Source organism: Pristiophorus japonicus, chromosome 2 (assembly GCF_044704955.1).
Source record: "Pristiophorus japonicus isolate sPriJap1 chromosome 2, sPriJap1.hap1, whole genome shotgun sequence".
Lineage (NCBI taxonomy): Eukaryota > Metazoa > Chordata > Chondrichthyes > Pristiophoridae > Pristiophorus > Pristiophorus japonicus.
The window spans coordinates 314,513,238-314,536,039 of record NC_091978.1 but is presented as its reverse complement, the minus strand read 5'-3'; the positions used below and the strand labels follow the sequence as shown (position 1 = coordinate 314,536,039).

At 41.8% G+C, this 22,802-nt stretch overlaps 1 protein-coding gene across 1 annotated transcript in view; it reads right to left on the bottom strand.

The window, feature by feature from the left end:
- Positions 1 to 22,802, bottom strand: part of rapgef2b (Rap guanine nucleotide exchange factor 2b) — a 710,204-nt gene that overhangs the window by 489,985 nt on the left and 197,417 nt on the right. The window contains exon 3 of the mRNA XM_070871784.1: positions 19,603 to 19,659. Coding sequence (XP_070727885.1) covers positions 19,603 to 19,659 — 57 coding nt within the window. The remainder of the gene's footprint in view (positions 1 to 19,602; positions 19,660 to 22,802) is intronic.

Genomic DNA, 22,802 nt, shown 5'->3' with positions numbered 1-22,802 from the left:
ACTGACTTATTTTCGATCTCTTGCAGTATAGTCCGGCTTATGACTGTACCTGTTCTGCATTGCTTGAGCATGCTGAGCATTGAGTCTAAGATTCCTGGATGTCTTTTGGTTTTATCCTCCGCTATTTTTACACCATACATGGAATACAGGTGTCACTTACTCTTTCTTCTTGTGTACAGCACTTTAGATTTGTCGTTACTGTATTAAACTTTAGCTTTCAATTATCTGCCTAGATGCATATTTTATCCAACACAGTCTGTAATTTCTGAGCTGCCTCTTCTGATACCACTGTGGGATCGGCTCAGGTCAGGTTGCCCTATAATGGGCCCAAGTTTCGAGCCGCGCCTAGAACGGCGCAGTCCCGACCTGGACGCCCGTTTTTCGCGCCACAAAGTACGCCTAAAAAAACCCTCCGTATTCTCCACCTCACTGCAGGTCCTCTGGCCCTCGGTGCAGCGCAGCAGGAGCTGTAGGGGGCGGAGCCAGGTCCCTGCGCTAAAAACAGTGCCGGGACTTCTACACATGCGCGCTACAGTGGGCACGCAAGTGCAGTAGCTCTAGGCGCCCGAAACTGTGTGGGAGGGGCCCGAAGCACGCAGCCCCTAGCCCTGGCCGAATGGCCTCACTGGGGCTGCGTGAATAAGGCTCCTCCCACGCCAGCTCCTGCTTCCTCCCGACCCGACTCGACTCCCGCTTCCCGCCCCCGGACCAGACCCGACACCCGCTTCCCCCCCCGCCGCCTCCGGACCGGACCTGACATCTGCTCCCGGACCGGACCCAACACCCCCCCCGCCCCCGGACCTGACACCCGCTCCCCCCACCCTCACCCCCGCCTCCGGACTGGATCCGACCTGACCTCCCTCCCCCCGACCTGACCTCCCTCTCCCTCCCTCCCCCTCCCCCTGACCCGACGCAACGCCACCTACCTGTAAATCTGGTGCTGGGGATGGGCCCTGCCCGAAGTCTCGGGCCCGGCCTGTTCAGCCTCCCTCCCCCTTCTCCTTCCCCCCCACCCCCTCCCAATCTCCTTCCCCCCCGTCAATCTCCTTCTCCCCCCCCCATCTCCTTTCTCCCCCTTCTCCCCTTTATCCCCTTCTCCTCCCTTCTCCCCCATCCCTCCCCCTTCTCCCCCATCCCTCCCCTCGCTGTCAGAAACACATACACTGACAGACAGAGAATGAGAGACACACAGACAGACAGATAGAGACACTGACAGAGACACACTGAGGGGGGCATCCCAGCACGCTGTTGAAGGGCTCCCGGTGCTGCAGTCGGTAAGTATAAAATGTTTTATTTATTGATTTAAAAAAATCAATATTTCTTATTAATTTTTTTTGATTGATTTATTGGTTGATTTATTGATGTATTTATCAATTATTATTGATGATGGCTCTTTATTTGTAAAACTGAAGTGTTTAATGTTTGTAAACTTCCCTTTAAACATCCCCCCCACCATTCCCTACGCCTGATTTGTAACCTACGCCTGATTTTCTAAAGTGTAGACAAGGTTTTTTCGAGCGTACAAAAATCTTCACTTACTCCATTCTAAGTTAGTTTGGAGTAAGTTTTCACTCACGAAACTTTGAAATCAGGCGTAAGTGGCCGGACACGCCCCCTTTTGAAAAAAAAAATTCTGTTCCAAAGTGAAACTGTTCTAACTGACAAGAACTGGAGCAAACTAAATGACGAGAATTCCGATTTCTAAGATACTCCGTTCTACACCAGTTGCTCCTAAAAATCAGGAGCAAATCATGTGGAAACTTGGGACCAATGTACCTATCTTTGTTTAATGCCACTAATTCATTTCGCAAAATGCTGATTTTACAACAACATGTATTTTTATTCAAATGGCAAAATTCATGGCTCGGGTCACTCGTCGGTTCGGTCAGGTCGTGAGTGAGGTCGGGTCGGCTTGGTTCGGGGTCATGGGGCATTGCGATCACAGGTTCGTATTTGCATGGTTTGAAAACAAAGGCCGATTTTGGGAATCAATTCTGGACGACTACGCTGTACCTGTATTTTCTAATGCGTCGTTTAATGGTGAGTGTTGAGCAATTATGATCACTGGAAAAAAATGTCCGGTTTTCAGACGACTATTTTGTATTGCGCCGTTTAAAAAATAGTTTGCGTGTCATTTTTTAAAATGTCCGGATTTCGGAACATTCTGGATTTTGGAACTCAGGATTTGGGAGGTCGAACCTGTATCCAACTTGTTGCCATTATCTACATTTAAGGTTATTGATCAATCATCTTGGGTGTGGTTACATTAAAGGCCTCAGCTTTTAATCATGCCTGGTTGACTGACCACTTCAAAAAGGTAAATAAAGCAAACTGACATCATGATGTCTCAAGATGTAAAACAGAATTGGAGAATTGCCCCTCTTTTTAAAAAAAAAAGCATCTTTTTGTAAAAATAAAAGGCACAAGAGACACACAGAAATGTCACTATAAAATGGCTTTCTTTGACCCTCATGGGATATTTTGTAATAATTAATATCACAGCAGCATTTAGCTTTGGGCATGTAAAGGCCAATTTCTAAAATCATGCTACGAAAGGGAATTTCACCCCTCAGGAACACATCAGGAAATTGTGTGCAGGTTCCCCATGATTTTCGTTCCAGTAATTTTAATAGATGGGAAATCGTGGGGAGTGCACCCATGATATTCCCGTCAGGAGCGAGATTTCAGCATATCAGCCTTTTAGTACCTTACACAAAGAAAATGATGAATAGATCCCAACAGATCCCATCAGTGTTGGAATGGTGGTACTGTAAACAGGAATACCTTGCATGGCAGAGGAAAGAGCACAATGGCATCCATGGCTAGCTTGGTAATGATTACTGGCTTACAACAGCTTGAAGTAAATCAAGCTAATTTATTATATATCATTGTTAACCAAATCCATTTCCTAATTAGAGGGATCAAAGAGATTACAGCACAGAAGCAGGACATTCAATCCAATGCACTTGTACTGCCAGTAGCTCTTCAACTGGAGTTATCTATTCAAAGCCCATTTCTATGCTCCAAGCCTGTATATTCTTAAGAGTTTTCCTTTTCCAATACTTATCTAATTCCTTGTTAAATAATGTTATAGTCTCTGCCTTAATAGCGACTGCTGGCAAAGCCTATGCTGCAACAACCCTCTGTGTGGAAGAGTTAATTGTAATTTCATTTTTCTAGTGATAACCCTGCGTCCATGCATCCAAGTTACTGTTTTGCAAACAAATAAAAACAATTTTCACTAATTATCAGACTCTTTCTCTATTGGATCCTTTTTAACTTTCTCTGTTGCGGTGAATAAAGCCACAAACTTTTGATCCTTTCTTCATAACTCTTATTTTCTCATTTCTTCTATAGTGAACCATTGATAAATCCCTTCCATGACTCCTAATATTGGGCTAGAGCTTCCCTAACCTGTTTTTCTGGCGCCCTCACCCGAGGTGTGCTGTTTTTGTCTGCCTCCAAGCGCGCTGAAAAAAGACATGGGTATTCTGGCCGCTCCCCAGCCTCTCTTCGGTCATGGCACAACGTGGCCCAATGAATTGGGGGCGGAGCCAAGTTCAGTGCCGGGACCTCTGCACATGCACGCTAGAGTCCGCGCGCATGTGCAGTAGCTCCTGGCAGGCCGAATCTGAGTATGCGCTGCAGGCTGTGTGGGAGGGGCCCGAAGCACACCGTCCCTAGCCCTGGCCAGAAGGGCTCCCTTATTGGCAGCCTGCTGCGTTCCCTAAGGTAGGACTTCTATTTTTTGTTATTTACTGATTGATTTTGATGCTTTAGGTGCAGGGTTCCTTCTATTTTTTTTTTGTTTGTTATTTATTGATTGTTTATTACTTTGGTCTTGGTGCTTTCGGTGCAGGGTTCCTTCTATTTTATTTGTTAATTAATTGTTTGTTACTTCTTGTGCTTTGTTTGGTGCTTGGTGGTGCTTTAAATGTAGGTACTTGCACCGATTCCTTAACTTTAGGTAAGGTTTTTCTGTGCAGACATACGCTGGCCCAAGTTAGTTTGGAGCAACTATTTGCTAGCCAAACGCCTAAAACAGGGGTAAGTAGCTGGGAACGCCCCCTTTTGGAAAAAAAAACTAAAAAAAAAACTATCACTTACACTGGCGCAAATTAAATAGCCAGAATTGCAACGAAAAAGATAGTCCAGAAAAATCAAGTTGCTCCAAAAAAAAGGAGCAACTCCTGGGGAAACTTGGGCCTATTGTTCCTAAAATAGGTGCTCTGAACTGTACAATACTCCAAACTGTGACCTAACCGATATCCTATACAAATTCATAATTCTAAGCACTCTATAAATATAAAATGCTTAATAGAATACAAGCATCAGACACAATTTGCAGTACTCCTGTCACTAGAATTACAAAGTATAAAGTCAGAAGAATGTTTTCCCCAACACAGAGGGTTATTGGAATATGGCTTGCTCTATCACAAGTGGTTATTAAGGCGTAGGATTTTATGTTTAGGACAGGAAAAGGGTGTGCTTTAAAAGTAGGACCGTCACTCTGGATTAGAAAAAGACGGCACTGATGCCCACTTACGAATGTCTCAGGGAATCACTTAAAGCCCTGACCTTAAGGAAGATCCAACTTGGCACTAAAATGTTTGCCACTTCCCACTGCAATGAACACAGTGAATACATTTGGGCATTTTGTAGATTTAGTGCAACATATTCAACCTGGATAGCAAATGATCAAAACAGAGGCTAAATCTGAAACAGATACTGCAACACAAAAATCAAATAAAAAATGTACAAAATGGTAATTTCATTGGAAATACATCAAGGAAATTGAGATTGAGCTGAAGAATTTTCAGAATGGCAATGTCATCAATTGCACTGTGGTCAAGATTCCATAGGCACAGATTTAACCAAGTACCACCTCAGTACGCAGACCCAATCTGAAACATAAATCGACAAATTGTTTGCACATTTTGCTCTCTGAGCCAAACTTCCCATTTTCAACATCAAGAAAGTTTTTTTTTAATTCTCAGTGTATACTCTTATTGACACTGAAGGCCAGACAATACAACTTTACAATGGAAGAGCTTTTGATTAAACAAGCACAAATTGAGTCATCAAATCCAAGTAACCAGATTTTGAGAGTTAGTATTTCATATTTTATTATTTTAATTAAATAAACTGCTGCAATATTTCTCCAAATATGTTCCATTTTGTCATTCAAGGATTATCTCACTGTTTTATTTCTATTTGTAAACATGATAACATTTAAAAACCCAAATGTTGCACCAACAATCTATTTACCAAGATCCAGCAATTGGGCAATTTTCTCAACCCTGCTCACCTAATTGACTCCAATCAAACGTAATTACAATTTAGCCTCAGAAAAATGAATCCTATTCCAAGCCACTCTGCCATTTGACTTTACACTTTGTGAAACAATCAACTCTCAAAAGCTTACTAAAGGAAAGCAAATTTAATGTAATGTATATTCTTAGTATCAACTTTGTAATCATTTTTCAAGGATAAAAAAAATTACTGGTGTGAACAACAATTTTATTTTAGTCCCCTTTAAAACTGCTCATCTAGGGTTGCCTTCACCTTATTTCAAAACTGGACTGGGATCAAAAGGATCACTGAAACATAAGTATACATTTGAGCATCTGTCAGTAAACTCTAGGCTGACAGCACATCTGCCAACTTTGAGCAGCTGGATTTGTCGGGTGTCAGTAATTTTTCCCCCATGATAGAGTACCCTGTTCAATAGCCCAAGAACAGATTAAGTGAACCCAGTCGTCGGGTTAGTGTTTGTTTTTTCACTCTTAAACATTCTAGTTTCCCAAGTACTGAGGATCAGGGAGCTTCTGCACAACAAAACGATGCAATATCAGGAAGAGCACAAACTGCAACAACTAAAAATGCCAAATTTACGTTCAGGTTAATGATGGACCACTTCTGTCCAGTGTTTTCAATAACAGGAAGAGCAATTTAATTCCCTTACCTCTTTGAAAAACTCTTCTACATATATTCATGGCCACCCCCTCCAACATTGCCTTCTCATCTGGCCTCTCTATTTCCATGAACTTGATCACACACAAAGCCATCTCCGACCAATTCTTCACCACCCATGTCCCCCAACTTCCTTCCAAAACCACTTCTTTCTGTGTCTGACCTAGAAAAAAAACTCCCCCTTCTTACCAAGTCATGTACTATTGCACACTCTTAAATTCCAAACTGCCTAGGCTGGTCTTCCAGTTGCCACAATACCTATGCAGCCTTCAATTTGCTCAACCACACATCCAGCTTTAATACCCTTATCCCCTGCAAAACCTTTATTCTCTCCCATTCCCCTAGTATAGCCCCCATCTTCATCCCTTGAGTCCAAGAGGTGAGGACTTGAATGCATATGTTGCTCAACTGATAATTATCCATCATTAGATCCAGCTGGATCATATTGATGCCTATTGTACCTTATTCTTCTTTGTCAAAACCACACACTATTCCATGATCACCCGAGAGAGTAAAGACAACCCTCGGTTCTTTTCTCCACTAATGTATGATTAAATCCATCTTACCTTCTCTCTCCACCCTCACCTCCAACAATAAGTACAAGGAGCTCACGGACTTTGTCATCAAGATTGAGACCATCCATTCAGGTGACAATGCAGCTTTCCTGCTTTCCCTGACCCAACAAGCCAAACCTCACTCAAGGCTCTAAGTTCCAAACCCACAACTTTTCCAAGTTTCTTTCCCAACTTCCTTCATTCCTTCTCCAAGCTTTACTTGTCCATCAGACATGCATCTTGCTTCCTTGGCCACCTTCCCACAAAACATTATGTTCTTCCAACTGCTGACCACCCAATTTTTCTTCCTGGTTCCCATTGTAATTGGTTTCCTCAGCTCAGATACTGTTCCCATCCCTTTCAAAACCACCATTATCACTTGCCTTCTCAAGAAAAACAATGTTGACCCCATTGTCCTTGCAATACCATCCCAATGCCAACATGCTTACCTTTTCCAAAGTCCTTGAACATGCCGCCACTTCCAAAATCCGTGCCCATCTTTCCTCAACTCACTATTTTAATCTCTCCAATCTGGTTTCCATTCTAGCCAGAGCACTTAAAACTTAAACAGCCCTAACCAAAGTCACAAATGACAAAGATCATGGCTTATGATACCTCTTTGTTCTTCCTAAATCTACAGCTTTTCATATGGTCAACCCCACCACCCATCTCCATTCATCTCTTCAGCTTAATAGAATTGCCCTTGCTGGTTTCACGCTTACCTATCCAGTTATAGCAAGAGCAACTCCAGCAATTGCTTCTCCTCCTGCCCTCGCACAGTTACCTCTGGAATTCCCACAAGGATCTATCCTTGACCCCATTCTATTGCTGATCTACATGCTGCACTTTGGAAAAATCCTTCGCAGCACTGCGGTCAGCTTCCACATTTATGCTGATGATACCCAGCTCCACCTCTTCGCTACCTTTCATGATGCCTCCTCTGCTTCTTTTTGTCCAATATCCAGTCCAGTCCTGCAATTTCCTTCAGTTAAAGAATGGGAAGACTGTAACCATTATCTTTGGCCCCCAGCACAAACTTCATACCATTGTCACCATGTCTGTCCCCCTCCGAGCCACTGTCCCAGGCTGAATGAGGCCATTTGGATCATCTGCATCTTAATTTGACCATGAATTGAGCTTCCAACCCCTTATCTTCTCCATCCCAAAGACCACCTACTTCCACCTCAATAACATGGCCCATCTTTGCCCTGCCTCAGCCCATCTGGTCTTAAGACTCTCATTCATGCATTTGTCATTTCTAACCTCGACTATTGGAATGCTTCCCTTATCCGCCTTCCATCCTCCACCCTTCATATAACATCTCATCCAAAATTTTGCTGCTAGTACATCTCGCATCAAATCCACTCATCTAGTACCCCTGTTCTTACTGACCTACCTTCACTCCCAGTTCCCCCCATGACTCCAAATTCTCATCCTCATTTTTAAAACCCTTCATGGTCTCACACCTCCACATTTTTTGTAACCTCCTCCAGTCCTACAATGCCTGCTCATGCTTGCCATTCCTCTGTCTCTAGTCTTTTGTGCATTTCCCTACCTCCCTTCGCCAACCTTTGGAGCCAGTGCCTTCATCTGTCTAGTCCCTGCCTAAGCCCCTTCACCTCTCCATCTCCTTTAAGGCCTTCCTTACAACCTACGCCTGACCAAGCTTTTGTTCATCCATCCTAATATTCCCTTGTTTGCTCAGTTCCATTTATCTATGTTAATAAATGCAAGCTGCTGTTTTATTTCTATTCCTTTCTGCAAGTATACCAAGTATACAAAAAGAGGATAGATGGACAACCTACTCTTGGGCTTCTGCCTACACCACTCTGGTGAGCTTTGAGGTGTGAATGAAAGTTGCATGGATTGGCCCATCTTTCAATTTTCCCTCATCAGAAAATGATTCACTTTTATTCAGTGCTTTAACTTCTTGGCTGGGATCAAGAACTCATTAAATGCAAACTGTGGTTACAGATACATGTCCTAACATGTTGTGGTGCAAAGCAACAAATGTAATTATTCAAAGTTTAAAATATTCTTCCTCTGCTCCAGGTCTTCTTTTAGCTGTAACTCAAAATGCAATTAAGATTAAAAATATAACCTAAACCTATACATCCGCATTGCCATTCAGCTCAAACACCTTAAATTCTGACTAAACTATAGCATCTTGTTGGAAGGATGCAAACATCACAATGGTCTTCCATACTGCATGCAATAGGCTCCAGATTGTGCTTTTACTAAACCGGAGCCAAACCATAAATAATTCTATTCCAGAGCATTTCTAAAACCTGTTCTGCAAAGTAACAACATCCAAACCTTCAAATGAAAATTTAACCAGAAATAAAATAGTTGTGCTGACAAAATAGTAGCACAAAACTGGATTAATAAATATTTCTATTTGTACACACCTGTATTTTCCCTGCCTCTTATCTAAACACTATCCTCAACACAATTTATCCATGCTTTGCATTTTAAGGACTACTTAGACAGAGTATTTTTTTCCCCTTAATAGCAACTATTAGATAGAAAATCCAAAGCATACAAAGAAATAAAATCCTAACTCATACAGATTGCCACACTGAAATATCAGCCTGTTAAAATATAAAGTTATAACCAACCAAGGGAAAAACTTGATATGGTGCACTCGAACCATTAAAAAGCGTGCAGGGAAAATGCCCTGTAAATTCATAAAATCATATAGTCCATTGTGTCTGCGCTGGCTCATTGGCTTTCCAATTAGTCCCATTTTTTTTTTTCTTGTTCAAGTACATACCAAATTCATTCTTGAAAGTTATTATTGAATCTGCTTCCACCATTCTTACAGGGGTTATAGGGAGGGGGGAACTTAAAACAATCACTATCACTAGAGAAAAAGTACTAGACAAACTAATGGGACTAAAAGTGGACAAGTCCCCTGGACCTGATGGCCTGCATCCTAGGATCTTAAAAGAAGTGGCTGCAGAGAAAGTAGATGCATTGATTGTAATCTACCAAAATTCACTGGATTCTGGAGAGGTCCCAGCGGACTGGAAAACTGCAAATGTAAAGCAGAGTCAGCATGATTTTATGAAAGGGAAATCATGTTGACAAATTTGCTAGTTCTTTGAGGATATAACGAATAGGGTGGATAAAGGGGAACCAGTAGATGTAGTGGTATTTGGATTTCCAGAAGGCATTCGGTAAGGTGCCACATAAAAGGTTATTGCACAAGATAAGAGCTCACGGGTCTGGGGTAATATATCAGCATGGAGTATTGGCTAACCAACAGAAAACAGAGAGTCGGGATAAATGGGTCATTTTCAGGTTGGCAAACTGTAGCTAGTTTGGTGCCACAGGGATCAGTGCTGAGGTCTCAACTATATACAATCTATATTAATGACTTGGTTGAAGGGACCACGTGTAATGTAGCCAAATTTGCTGATGATACAAAGATACAAAGAGGTGGGAAAGCACGTTGTGAGGAGGGAACAAATAATCTGCAATGGGATACAGATAAGCTAAGTGAGTGAGCATAAAATTGGCAGATGGAGTATAATGTGGAAAAATGTGACGTTATCCAATTTGGTAGGAAAAATTAAAAAAGCAAATTATTTAAATGGAGAGAGATTACAAAATGCTGTGGTACAGCGGGATCTGGGGATCCTTGTATATAAGAATATAAGAAATAGGAGCAGGAGGGGGCCATTTGGCCTGCTTGAGCCTGCTCCACCATTTAATAAGATCATGGCTGATCTGATCATGGACCCAGCTCCACTTCCCTGCCCGCTCCCCATAATCCTTTACTCCTATCTCGCTCAAACATCTGTCTATCACTGTCTTAAGTATATTCAATGACCCAGCCTCCACAGCTCTCTGAGGCAAAGAATTCCATAGATTTACAACTCTCAGAGAAGAAATTCCTCCTCATCTTAGTTTTAAATGGGCGGCCCCTTATTCTGAGACTATGGGCTCAATTTTCCCCAGTGATTTGCGCGCTTTTTTTGGGGAGCAGGCTGCTCTTTTTGGCCTAAGTTGAAAAACCACCGTTTCCCCAATCATGCACCTGTGTAACTCAGTTAGTGATGGTTTTTGTAGGTCAGTTTATTTTTCAGCCAAAGGGGGCGTAACCAGCCATCAACGCCAATTCTGGCAATTTAGGGAAGTTTGGCCAGCTGAGAGTTATTCCAGTTGTGCTTAGGCCAGCGTATGTAGCCTCTCCAGAAAAACCTTCGAGAGTTAAGTAAATCGGCGCAGGTAAGGAAATCGGCGCAGCAGATGGCTGGACACACAAAGAATTGAAAAATACATAGCAGCAACTTACCTCCAACCCCGCCCGAAGGGCTTGCCGGTCCAGTCCCATTCTCGGTCCCCAGGATCACACACACTTGGCAGCCTCAGCTTGCATTGTGTCCCGGGGACCAAGAATGGGACCGGACCGGCAACCCCTTTGGGCGGGGTTGGAGGTAAGTTGCTGCTATGTGTTTTTCAATATTTTTAATGTGTTGGGAGCTGGCTGTATGCTTCACTTTACAGCCTCAGCTCACATTGTGTCCCTGGTTACCATGGCAGCCAGATCTTTTTGGCACAGATCAAGGCTCCACCCCCAAAACTAAAGTTGGGTTACACCATGCCAAAATGAAGAAATCCAACGGGAAATTTAGAATGTTTTTTTCTCGCGTACTTAGGCCCCCCCCAAAAAAATAGGGCGGAACTCTTCAAGTATGCCAAAAAAATGCTTTGGGGGAAAATGGAGCCCCATATCCCCCAGTTTTAGTTACCCCTATGAGTGGAAATATCCTCTCTATATCCACCTTGTCGAGCCCCACCATTATCTTATATGTTTCAATAAGATCACCTCTCATTCTTCTGAACTCCAATGAGTATAGGCCCAACCTATCTTCATAAGTCGACATCCTCATTTCGGGAATCAACCAAGTGAACCTTCTCTAAACAGCCTCCAATGCAAGTATATTCTTCCTTAAATACGGAGACCAAAACTGTACGCAGTACTCCAGGTGTGGCCTCACCAATACCCTGTACATTTGTAGCAGGACTTCTCTGTTTATATACTCTATCCCCCTTGCAATAAAGGCCAACATTCCATTTGCCTTCCTGATTACTTGCTGTACCTGCATGCTAACTTTTTGTGTTTCATGCACAAGGACCCCCAGGTCCCTCTGTATTGCAGCACTTATCAATTTTCCTCCATTTAAATTATAATTTGCTTTCCTATTTTTTCTGCCAAAGTGGATAACCGCACATTTTCCCACATTATACTCCATCTGCCAATTTTTTGCTCCCTCACTTAGCCTGTTTATATCCTTTTGCAGATTTTTTGTTTCCTCACAATTTGCTTTCTCACCATCTTTGTATCATCAGCAAACTTGGCTACATTACACTCGGTCCCTTCATCCAAGTCATTAATATAGATTGTAAATAATTGAGGACCCAGCACCAATCCCTGCAGCACCCCACTAGTCACTGTTTGCCAACCGAAAAATTACCCATTTATCCCCACTATGTTTTCTGTTAGTTAGCTAATCCTCTATCCATGCTAATATATTACCCCCAACCCTATGAACTTTTATCTTGTGCAGTAACTTTATCGAAGTGGCACCTTATCGAATGCCTTCTGGAAATCCAAATATAGCACATCCACTGGTTCCCCCTTATCCACCCTGCTCATTACATCCTCAAATAACTCCAGCAAATTTGTCAAACATGATTTCCCTTTCATAAAATCATGCTGACTACATGAAACACAAAAAGTCAGCATGCAAGTACAGCAAGTAATTAGGAAGACAAATGGAATGTTGGCCTTTACTGCAAAGGGGATGGAGTATAAAAGTAGGGAAGTCCTGCTACAACTTGTGCATGGTATTGGTGAGACCACACCTGGAGTACTGTGTACAGTTTTGGTCTCCTTATTTAAGGAGGGATATACTTGCTTTGGAGGCAGTTCAGAGAAGGTTCACGGTTGATTCTGGAGATGAAGAGGTTGCCTATGAAGGAAGGTTGAGCAGGTTGGGCCTATACGCATTGGAGTTTAGAAGAATGAGAGATGATCTTATTGGAACATATAAGATTCTGAGTGGGCTTGACAGGGTAGATGCAGAAAGGATGTTTCCCCTCGTGGGCGAAGCTACAATTAGGGGGCATAGTTTCAGAATAAGAGGTTATCCATTTAAAACAGATGAGGAGGAATTTCTTCTCTCAGAGGGTCGTGAATCTGTGGAATTTTCATAACATAAGAACATAACAAATAGGAGCAGGAGTAGGCTATTGACCCCTTGAGCCTGCTCCACCATTCAATTAAAATCATGGCTGATCTGATCATGGACTCAGCTCCACTTCCCTGCCCGCTCCCCATAACCCTTTACTCCCTTATCGCTCAAAAATCTGTCTATCTCCGCCTTAAATATATGCAATGACCCAGCCTCCACAGCTCTCTGGGGCAAAGAATTCCATAGGTTTGCAACCTTGAGAGAAGAAATTTCTCCTCATCTCCGTTTTAAATGGGCGGCGCCTTATTCTAAGACTATGGGCCCAACGTTGCCCAAATCGTTTTTTCGGCGTACTGACCTGAAGTGCGCCGACTTTACGCGCTGGAAAGGGCGCCAGAAAAAAATGGGCCCCATCCTGGCTTCTTTTCAGAGTCCCCGGAGTCGTGGCGTGGAGTCTGAAGGGGGTGGGGGGGCGGAGCAACAGGCCAGCACAGAAAGCACTGCCGGCACTTGTACGCATGCTCAGTGACGGCCGCGCGCATGCTCTTGCCCTCCCAGCGCATCCTGTGGGCTGTGAGCAGGAACCGATTCTCGCAGCCCCTATCCCATGCCGAAGGGTTGCCTGATCTCGCCGCACCCTATCCCTGGTCTATTCTCTACCCCAGAGAGCTGTGGAGGCTGGGTCATTGAATATATTTACGGTGGAGATATAGATTTTTGAACGATAAGGGCGTCAAGGCTTATGGAGAGCAGGTACGGAAGTGGAGTTGAGGCCAAGATCAGATCATCCATGATCTTAGTGAATGGTGGAGCAGGCTCTAGAGGCCAAATGGCCTACTCCTGCTCCTATTTCTCATGTTATAAAAATCTTCTCATTAATGGTGTCCAACAAAATGGAGTCAGTAGTTGAACTGAATGCTGGGAATTAAGAATGTAGGAACAGAAGTAGGCCATTCAGCCCCTCGAGCATATTCCACCAATCAATGAGATCATGACTGATTTGTATTTTAACTCCATCCACTTGCCGTGGCTCCATATCCTTTTATACCCTTGGCTAGCAAAAATCTATCGATTTCAGATTTAAAATGATTAATTGAGCTAAAAAATCTACTGCTTTTTATGCGAAAGATTTCCACACATCTACCACCCTTCGCGTGTTGAAATGTTTCCTAACTTCTCTCCTGAATGGCCTGTGATATTAAGCTTACGTCCCCTTGTCTTAAACTTCCCAACCAGCGGAGAAAGTTTCTCTCTATCTTCCCTATCAATTCTTTTCAAAATCTTAAAAATCTCAATTAAATCACCCCATAACATTCTATATTACAGAGAATGCAAGCCTAGTTTATGTAATCTCTCCTCATAATCTAACCCTTGGAGTTCTGGTAACATTCTCGTGAATTGGCACTACGACTCCTTCCAAGGCCAATATATCCCAGAGCTGTACACAGTACTCCAGATGTGGTCTAACCAGGGCTTCTGTAGCTGCAGCAAAATGTCCTCCCCTTTATATTCTAGCCTTCTAGTTATAAAAGCTAACATTTCATTAGCCTTTATGATTATTTTTTTGTACCTGACTACCAAATTTTAGTGATCTAGGTATATGCACCCCTAAATCTCTTTGGACCTCCACTGATCGTAGCTTTTCACTATCCACTACTTGGATCTAACCTTTTCTGGTCCAAAATGGATGGTCCGACACTTACCTTTGTTGAAATCCATCTGCCATAGTTTTGCCCACTCACTTAATCTATCAATATCCCTCTGTAATTTTATTCTCCCGTCTACACTACTTACTGTGCGAGCAATCTCTGTGTCATCGGAAAACTTAGATACTAAAATAGAGACCCATGTATCCAAGTCATTAATAAATATAGTGAATAATTGAGGACCCAATACAGATCCTTGAGAGACACCTCTAGTCACTTTCTTCCAATGCCTACTCTCTGTCTTCTATCGCTTAACCAATCTCCTAACCAGGTCAATAATTTGCCTTCAATTCAATGAACTTTAATTTTAGCTAACCGCCTCTTTTGTGGAATACCTTCTGCAAGTCCATATAAACTACATCCATAGGCATTCCCCTGTCTACTTTAGTTACTCCCTGAAAAAATTCAATTCGGTTCCTTAGAGATGACCTGCCCTTTACAAATCCATGTCGGTTCTCTCTAATCAACTCAAATTTCTCCAAGTGTTCAGTCACTCTGTCCTTAATTATAGATTCTAATAACTTGCCCACAACAGATGTTAGATGGTCAATAATTTCCTGATTTCTCTCTTTCTCGCTCTCACCTTTATTAAATAATGGAGTTACATTTGCAATTTTCCAATCTAAAGGGACAATTCCTAAATCGAGAGCACTTTGAAAGATTATGGCTAAAGCATCTGCAATTTCCTCACCTACTTCTTTAAAACCCTGCAGTCAAAACCATCAGATCCTAGGGATTTGTCAGCCTTTAGTACCCTAATTTTTTTCTAACATTGTTTTCTTGTTTACATTAACTTTAGTGATTCATTATTATTTTCCCTGGAATGTCAGGTATATTATCCTCTTCCTCTACTGTGAAGACTGACAAAAGTAATTTTTCAACAAGTCTGACATTTCTTTATTTTCATTTGCAATATTAACCGCATCTGTTTTTGAAGGGCCCACATTACCCTTTTTCTTCTAATATAATTGTAAAAACTGTATGTTAATCTTAATATCTCGCACAAGTTTCTTTTCATTTTCCTTTTTGCAGCTCTTGCTACCTTTTTTTGACTTCCATTTCTGTTCTTTATAGCTAGGAAATCGAAACGAATTAAAACCACAATGTGGTTTTACTAAATAAAACATTCCTTACCAATGATAAGAAGCTAGCATTAAGAGCTCTCAGAAATTGCCAGTTAGTGAGCCATGCCTGTATAGGGCTCTTTGGTAAAAGTTTGAGAAGTTAAGGGAGTGACACTGGAACTTGTTGTACTTTGGTATCCATGGTTTATTAACTTTGACATCTTCCAGGACACCTACGCGGCTGTTAGAAGTGATAAAACCAAAAGAGGTGAACCCTTCAAACACGTGTCACCCAAATTGGTCAACTGGATGGAAAGAGGAGTTTATCTTTGAACTTAAAAGGTACACAAGAGAATGTTTGGCACACCTCTCAGCAGATATAGGATATAGGTTATCTTGTTAAGTTAGAATAAGATTCTCTTATCATCGCAAGTCTTTTTCTGTAATAATTTTTACATAGTAGATGTAGAGAGAAACATTTTAAAGTGCCAAGCCTATCCACGGCAGAGAGGAAGTCAGATTGTACGACTATGCCAGCTAGTTGCAGACAAAGATAAATATATCACTTCATTGTACAAGATGACAGAGATCAAGAAAGGTGAGAGTTAAGCCACCTAGCTCCGATATAGTCACTCGTGTGCAAGGTGAATTTAGCCACAACAGAGAATTCAAATGTCAGATAATTCCATCACCGTAGGGGCTCATCAACTCGATGCCCAGAAGCTTCTATGGGTGAAAAATATTCAACTCAACTACACCACTAATAAAGGGCAAGGTCGTGCAAGTTCTAAAAGCATTGCTAACCATTAGCGCACAGATTTAATCTATTCAATAAACTTTCGAATGCTGTTAACTTATTAGCCAAGGAGATTAGTCCTGAATTGTTTTCACTAAATTATCAGTCTCAGACATGGATCTCAACTATAATTTGCTAATCAACGACCCACTCAATGCTGAATTACAGTGTCACTCATGAAGTGTCTTTACAATCTCTGTTATTCAATTCATTAAATAACTCTGTCTATAGATTATTTGTTATTCAAGGTGAACCAGCTTACAGCTAGTTATATCTAATAATTATCTGTATACTCGATGTTCATGTAGTGATAATCAGGATTTTGAGATCAATAAATAATTAGCATATTACATGTTGTCTGACTTCTTTAATGCTTTGGCAAGAAAGGGATCATACATTCACTCAAAAGCTAGTGGGTATCTTAATTGAGGGTTGGTAAGATAACTTCAAATGCAAGCCAAACTGGATAATGCAAGACAGTTTGGCAAGCCAAACTTCGGCACATTCACTCCTAAACTTAAGCTGGGAGGTAAACCCCAGATGGTTCCTTAGTGAGGAGTTATGGTGAAGGGTTAGTATGTCGGTACAGGAAGGCCAATGGAATCTTGCCCTTGATTGCAAAGGGCATAGAGTGTAAAAGCAGGGAAGTCTTGCTACAGCTATACAGGGTATTGGTGCGGCCACACCTGAAATACTGCGTACAGTTTTGGTTTCCATATTTACAAAAGGATATACTTGCTTTGGAGGCAGTTCAGAGAAGGTTCACAAGGCTGATTCCAGAGAGGAGGGGGTTGATTTATGAGGAAAGGTTGCGTAGGTTGGGCTTCTACCCACTGGAATGCATAAGAATGAGAGGTGATCTTATCAAAAGCATATAAGATTATGAGGGGTCTTGACAAGGTGGATGCAGAGAGGACGTTTCCACTGATAAGGGAGACTAGAACTAGAGGGCATAATCTTAGAATAAGGGGCCGCCCATTTAAAACTGAGATGAGAAGAAATTTCTTCTCTCAGAGCGTTGTGGATCTGTGGAATTCGCTGCCTCAGGGAGCTGTGGAAGCTGGGACATTGAATAAATTTAAGACAGAAATAGACAGTTTCTTAAACAATAAGGGAATAAGGGGTTATGGGGAGCAGACAGGGAAGTGAGCTGAGTCCATGATCGGATCAGCCATGATCATATTAAATGGCGGAGCGGGCTCAAGGGCCCGTATGGCCTTCTCCTGCTCCTATTTCCTATGTTCTTCTGTTCTAACAAGAGGGATTGGAAGAGGGCTGTGACTGAAAGGTAGCAAAGGATATAAGAGGTAGCAGGCATTGGTAAATTTCTCCTAAATTTACCAATAAAACAAGATTTAAAGAAACTATTCTGAGTTATTTAATTGGTTCCCATTCTCTTCCTTGCCAGCTACTCTATTGGTCACAGTTTGCTGATTGGAAGTTTCTGTGCATTTTGATTGGTGGCTTTTGTTCCTGGCTTTGATTTGTACCTTCCCCATCCATCCAATTGTGATTTATTACTGTTTTATGAATATAAAATTTGAGATAATCAGGTACAAGCATAACACAACATTTGCAGGTGTATACCGGAAATGTGACGAACAAAAATGCGTTAGGTGCAAGACTTGTACACTCTAAACACATGGGCTGCAAGTGGTACACACAATGAGAAACAATGGCACTGATTTTAACTCCAGGTAGATTCCCCGCTCAGGACTGAGTTTAAATGACAATCATGTCTCCATGATATCATTCGACCACAACATGCTCCTTGCTGCCTGCTCAGGAGAGCAGGTTAAACCTGCAGATGTTGCAATCGTGGCAGCTTTTGGACAGCTAAGAGCCAGGAGGATTTTAACTGCCCACCCGCCAGATTTCTGCTGAGCGAGTAGGGTTAAAATCGCCCCCAATTTCACCAGATTCAGAAGTATTTGGATCTTTTAGATAATAGGACAAGTAGATGGCAAATGCAATTTTATATGGATACGAGAAACTAGTTTATGAGCAAAGAATCAATGGAACAGCTGTACATCATATCACGAAAGTGATCATGGGATTCTAGCAGATATATCTCTATGAAACCGGTTAGTGCATGGCTGCAGTAAAAAAAAAGTAGAATACCATGTTGCATTAGCAGAGAATGCAAAATCTAAAGTGGTCATATTGTTGTTACATATTGCATTTACCAGAGCTCATATTGAAAACTGTGTACAGTTTTCTAATCATAACAAGCAAGATAGTTGCAGGTTAAGTAAGTCCTAGAAACATATAGAAACATAGAAAATAGGTGCAGGAGTAGGCCATTCAGCCCTTCTAGCCTGCACCGGCATTCAATGAGTTCATGGCTGAACATGCAACTTCAGTACCCCATTCCTGCTTTCTCACCATACCCCTTGATCCCCCGAGTAGTAAGGACTTCATCTAACTCCCTTTTGAATATACTTAGTGAATTGGCCTCAACTACTTTCTGTGGTAGAGAATTCCACAGGTTCACCACTCTCTGGGTGAAGAAGTTTCTCCTCATCTCGGTCCTAAACGGCTTACCCCTTATCCTTAGACTGTGATCCCTGGTTCTGGACTTCCCCAACATTGAAAAATAACTTAGAAAAATAGGAGGTACTGAAGTGACCCATTTAAAGTTTTAAGGTTTAGCAAAGGATTTGTTAAAACTTCAACAGGCAAATTGCTCACTATGGTAAAGGTTTTGAGTACAAGGGCAACAGTTAAATATTAAAAAATTAGAAGTACAAAGGGAAGAATTGTTTTCACTCAATAGGCAAGAAATTTGTGAAATAAGTTACAAAATAAAGCTATTACGGCAAATAGCATAAATGGATTCAAGAGACAACTACTGTGTTTCTAGAGAGAGAACAGATTGTAGGATATAATCAGAGAAGGTAGTCAGAAGGGGTTGAGGTCAAATAAAAACAAGTAACAGACTTTTAAAAAAATTACTGTCTTTAAAATTCTTATGTTCAAATGACCACTTTCGAAATTACAAGAGCAGACAGAGTGTTAAGCTTTATCAAACACATTCAAGGTTTGGGCACTATTTATAGAATATTCCTGCATCTTGCGGATTCTTTCTCCATAACGGATGTTTGCAGTGGTTTTTTATACTCAACCTAGCACTCCCGGATGTAGTACTATATCTGATGACAAAGAAGTGAATTGAGGTTCTTGTTTAATAAACAGTCTGAAACACTTTTTATGGCCCCTAAAAGCAGGATCATAATGTTAAAAATATTAAAGTTTATAAATCTTGCACATTGACAAACATGTCTAAAAACAAATGCATTGACTTACTAGTATAGGACTTCATTTGCTTCATGTCTTTCATATCTAACAGTTTCACACATTAATCTGAAACAGAACAAAACATTTCCAGTCACACTCTGCCAAATAGTGTAAAGCAGAATTTTCAAAATAAATTAGCATTTCTTTATATACTGCACTGTAATTACCAAACAGGAAAAATATGTAATTTTGGGGCCAAAACAGAAAACAGTGAAAATGCACAGCAGATCAATCGGCATCTGTAAACAACAACAACAACTTTTATTTATATAGCGCCTTTAAAGGAGCAAAACATCCCAAGGCGCTTCACAGCAGTGTTACAAGACAAAAAAGATACATTTGAAACCGAACCACAAAAGAATAATTAAGGCAAATGAGCAAAAGCTTGGTTAAAGAGGTAGCTTTAAGGAGCGTCTTAAAGGAAGAAAGAGAGATAGAGAGGCAGAGAGGTTAAGGGAGGGAGTTTCAGAGCTTGGGGCCCAAACAGCTGAAAGCATGGCCACCAATGGTTGAGCAGTTACAATGAGGGATGTTCAAGTGGCCAGAATTTGAGGAGCACAGACATCTTGTGAGGTTGTAAGGCTGAAAAAGATTACAGAGATAGGGAGGGGCAAGGCAATGGAGTGATTTGTAAACAAGGATGAGAAATTTGAAATCGAGGCATTGTTTAACCAGGAGCCAATGTAGGTCAGAAAGCACAGGGGTGATGGGTGATTGTGACTTGATGCGAGTTAGGACAAGGGCTGCTGAGTTTTGGATGACCTCAAGTTTACGTAGTGTAGAATGTGGGAGACCAGCCAGGAATGAGTTGGAGTAGTCAAGTCTAGAGGTAACAAAGGCATGAATGAGGGTTTCAGCAGCAGAAGAGCTGAGGCAGGTGCGGAGGTGGACAATGTTACGGAGGTGGAAAAGACGGTTTTAGTTTTAGTAAAGAGAAAAAGCAATTGAATGGTTTGGGTGTACACCCTTTCTAGGAACTGAAACCAAAAGGATTAGCAAACCTCTTTTGGAGTGGAAAGGGAGAAACAAAGAGGGCAGCAGTCTGATCAAGATAAAAGTTAATGGAGAAAAAAGAACCTGATATAAAAGATCAATTGTGTGATGCAATGAAGAGACACTAGAAGAAACAATGAATGCACAGATAACTAAGATGGCGAATGCATTAGAAACGCCCATGCAAGGAAAAAGTCAAGCGACTGGGGAAAAAAAAAAGAAAAATTGTACACAATTTCTGAAAGGAAAATAAAAAATGCTGAAAATAAACAGTCCCAGAATGAAAAGAAAAATCAGGCTACCAGCCCAGGCCCTGAACACCCTCATCCATCTGAGCTGTGTCCTGACAAAGGATCCACATCCAAGGGCACAAACTGCCTCCCCTTCCTTTGGATGCAGACAGACCAAATCCACACTCACAGAAAACAAGTGATTTAATGTTCCGAGGACTGCATAGTGCCAACAAAGATTAAATATTCTGGACAGAACAGATGAGTTTAGAAAAGCAATCAATTAATCTTCATTTGGTCTCTCTAGTCCAGGGGAGATTTTACTGTGAACATCAATTCAATTGGAGAAAGTACATGTAAATTGCTATCTCATATTGAAATTGTGTTTGCGGTGCTGGAGTGTAATATGGAAAGAGATGATTGGATGAATACTACATCTGCTGCAGTTACTAGAATAATGAACAAGCGAACCTCAGAAAGAACTGCCATTCCAGAAAGCAGAAATGGGAGGCAAAATGTGCTAGATAGTGGGATCATGTAGGTGACAGTAATTGTGTAAGTTGGTTTGGTAAATGCAGAGGCTGGTGGGTTGAAAAGTGAAACCCTGACATTGTCCTGAAAAGAGGAAAAGGTGAAGGCAGAGGTAAAGGAGGCCAGGCACCATCAATGCTCATGTCAAGCAAAGCTACAGGCAATAAAAACAGAAAATGCTGGAAATGCGGGTCAGGCAGCATCTGTGGAGAGAAACAGAGTTAACGTTTTGGGTCGATGACCCTTCATCAGAACAAGCTACAGGCAATTTCAGTTGAGGAAAAAGGACACGTCAGAAGCTCCAGTGCAGACAATACAGACATCTGAAAAAATGTGACGGAGACATAAGAACATAAATAAGAACATAAGAAATAGGAGCAGGAGTAGGCCATAAGGCCCCTCGAAGCCTGCTCCGCCATTCAGTAAGATCATGGCTGATCTGATCATAGACTCAGCTCCACTTCCCTGCCCGCTCCCCATAACCACTTATCCCCTTCTCGTTTAAGAAACTGTCTATTTCTGACTTAAATTTATTTAATGTCCCAGCTTCCACAGCTCTCTGAGGCAGCGAATTCCACAGATCCACAACCCTCTGAGAAGAAAAAATTTCTCCTCATCTCAGTTTTAAATGGGCAGCCCCTTATTCTAAGATTATGCCCTCTAGTTCTAGTCTCCCCCATCAGTGGAAACATCCTCTCTGCATCCACCTTGTCAAGTCCCCTCATAATCTTGTACGTTTCGATAAGATCACCTCTCATTCTTCTGAATTCCAATGAGTAGAGGCCCAACCTACTCAACCTTTCCTCATGAGTCAACCCCCTCATCCCCGGGATCAGCCTTGTGAACCTTCTCTGAACTGCCTCCACAAGAAGTATATCTTTTCGTAAATATGGAAACCAAAACTGTACGCAGTATTCCAGGTCTGGCCTCACCAATACCCTGTACAGCTGTAGCAAGACTTCCCTGCTTTTATACTCCATCCCCTTTGCAATCAAGGGCAAGATTGCATTGGCCTTCCTGATCACTTGCTGTACCTGCATTTTATCCTTTTGTGTTTCATGCACAAGTAGCCCCAGGTCCCGCTGTACTGCAGCACTTCGCAATCTTTCTCCATTTCAATAATAACTTGCTCATTGATTTTTTTTCTGCCAAAGTGCATGACCTCATACTTTCCAACATTATACTCTATCTGCCAAATTCTTGCCCACTCACTTAACCTGTCTATGTCCTCCTGCAGCCTCTTTATGTCCCCCTCACACATTGCCCTTCCTCCCATCTTTGTATCGTCAGCAAACTTGGCTACGTTACATTCAGTCCCTTCTTCCAAGTCGTTAATATAGATTGTAAATAGTTGGGGTCCCAGCATTGATCCCTGCAGCACCTCACTCATTATTTTTAAAAAAGGAGGGAGAGAGAAAACAGGGAATTATAGACTGGTCAGCCTGACATCAGTCG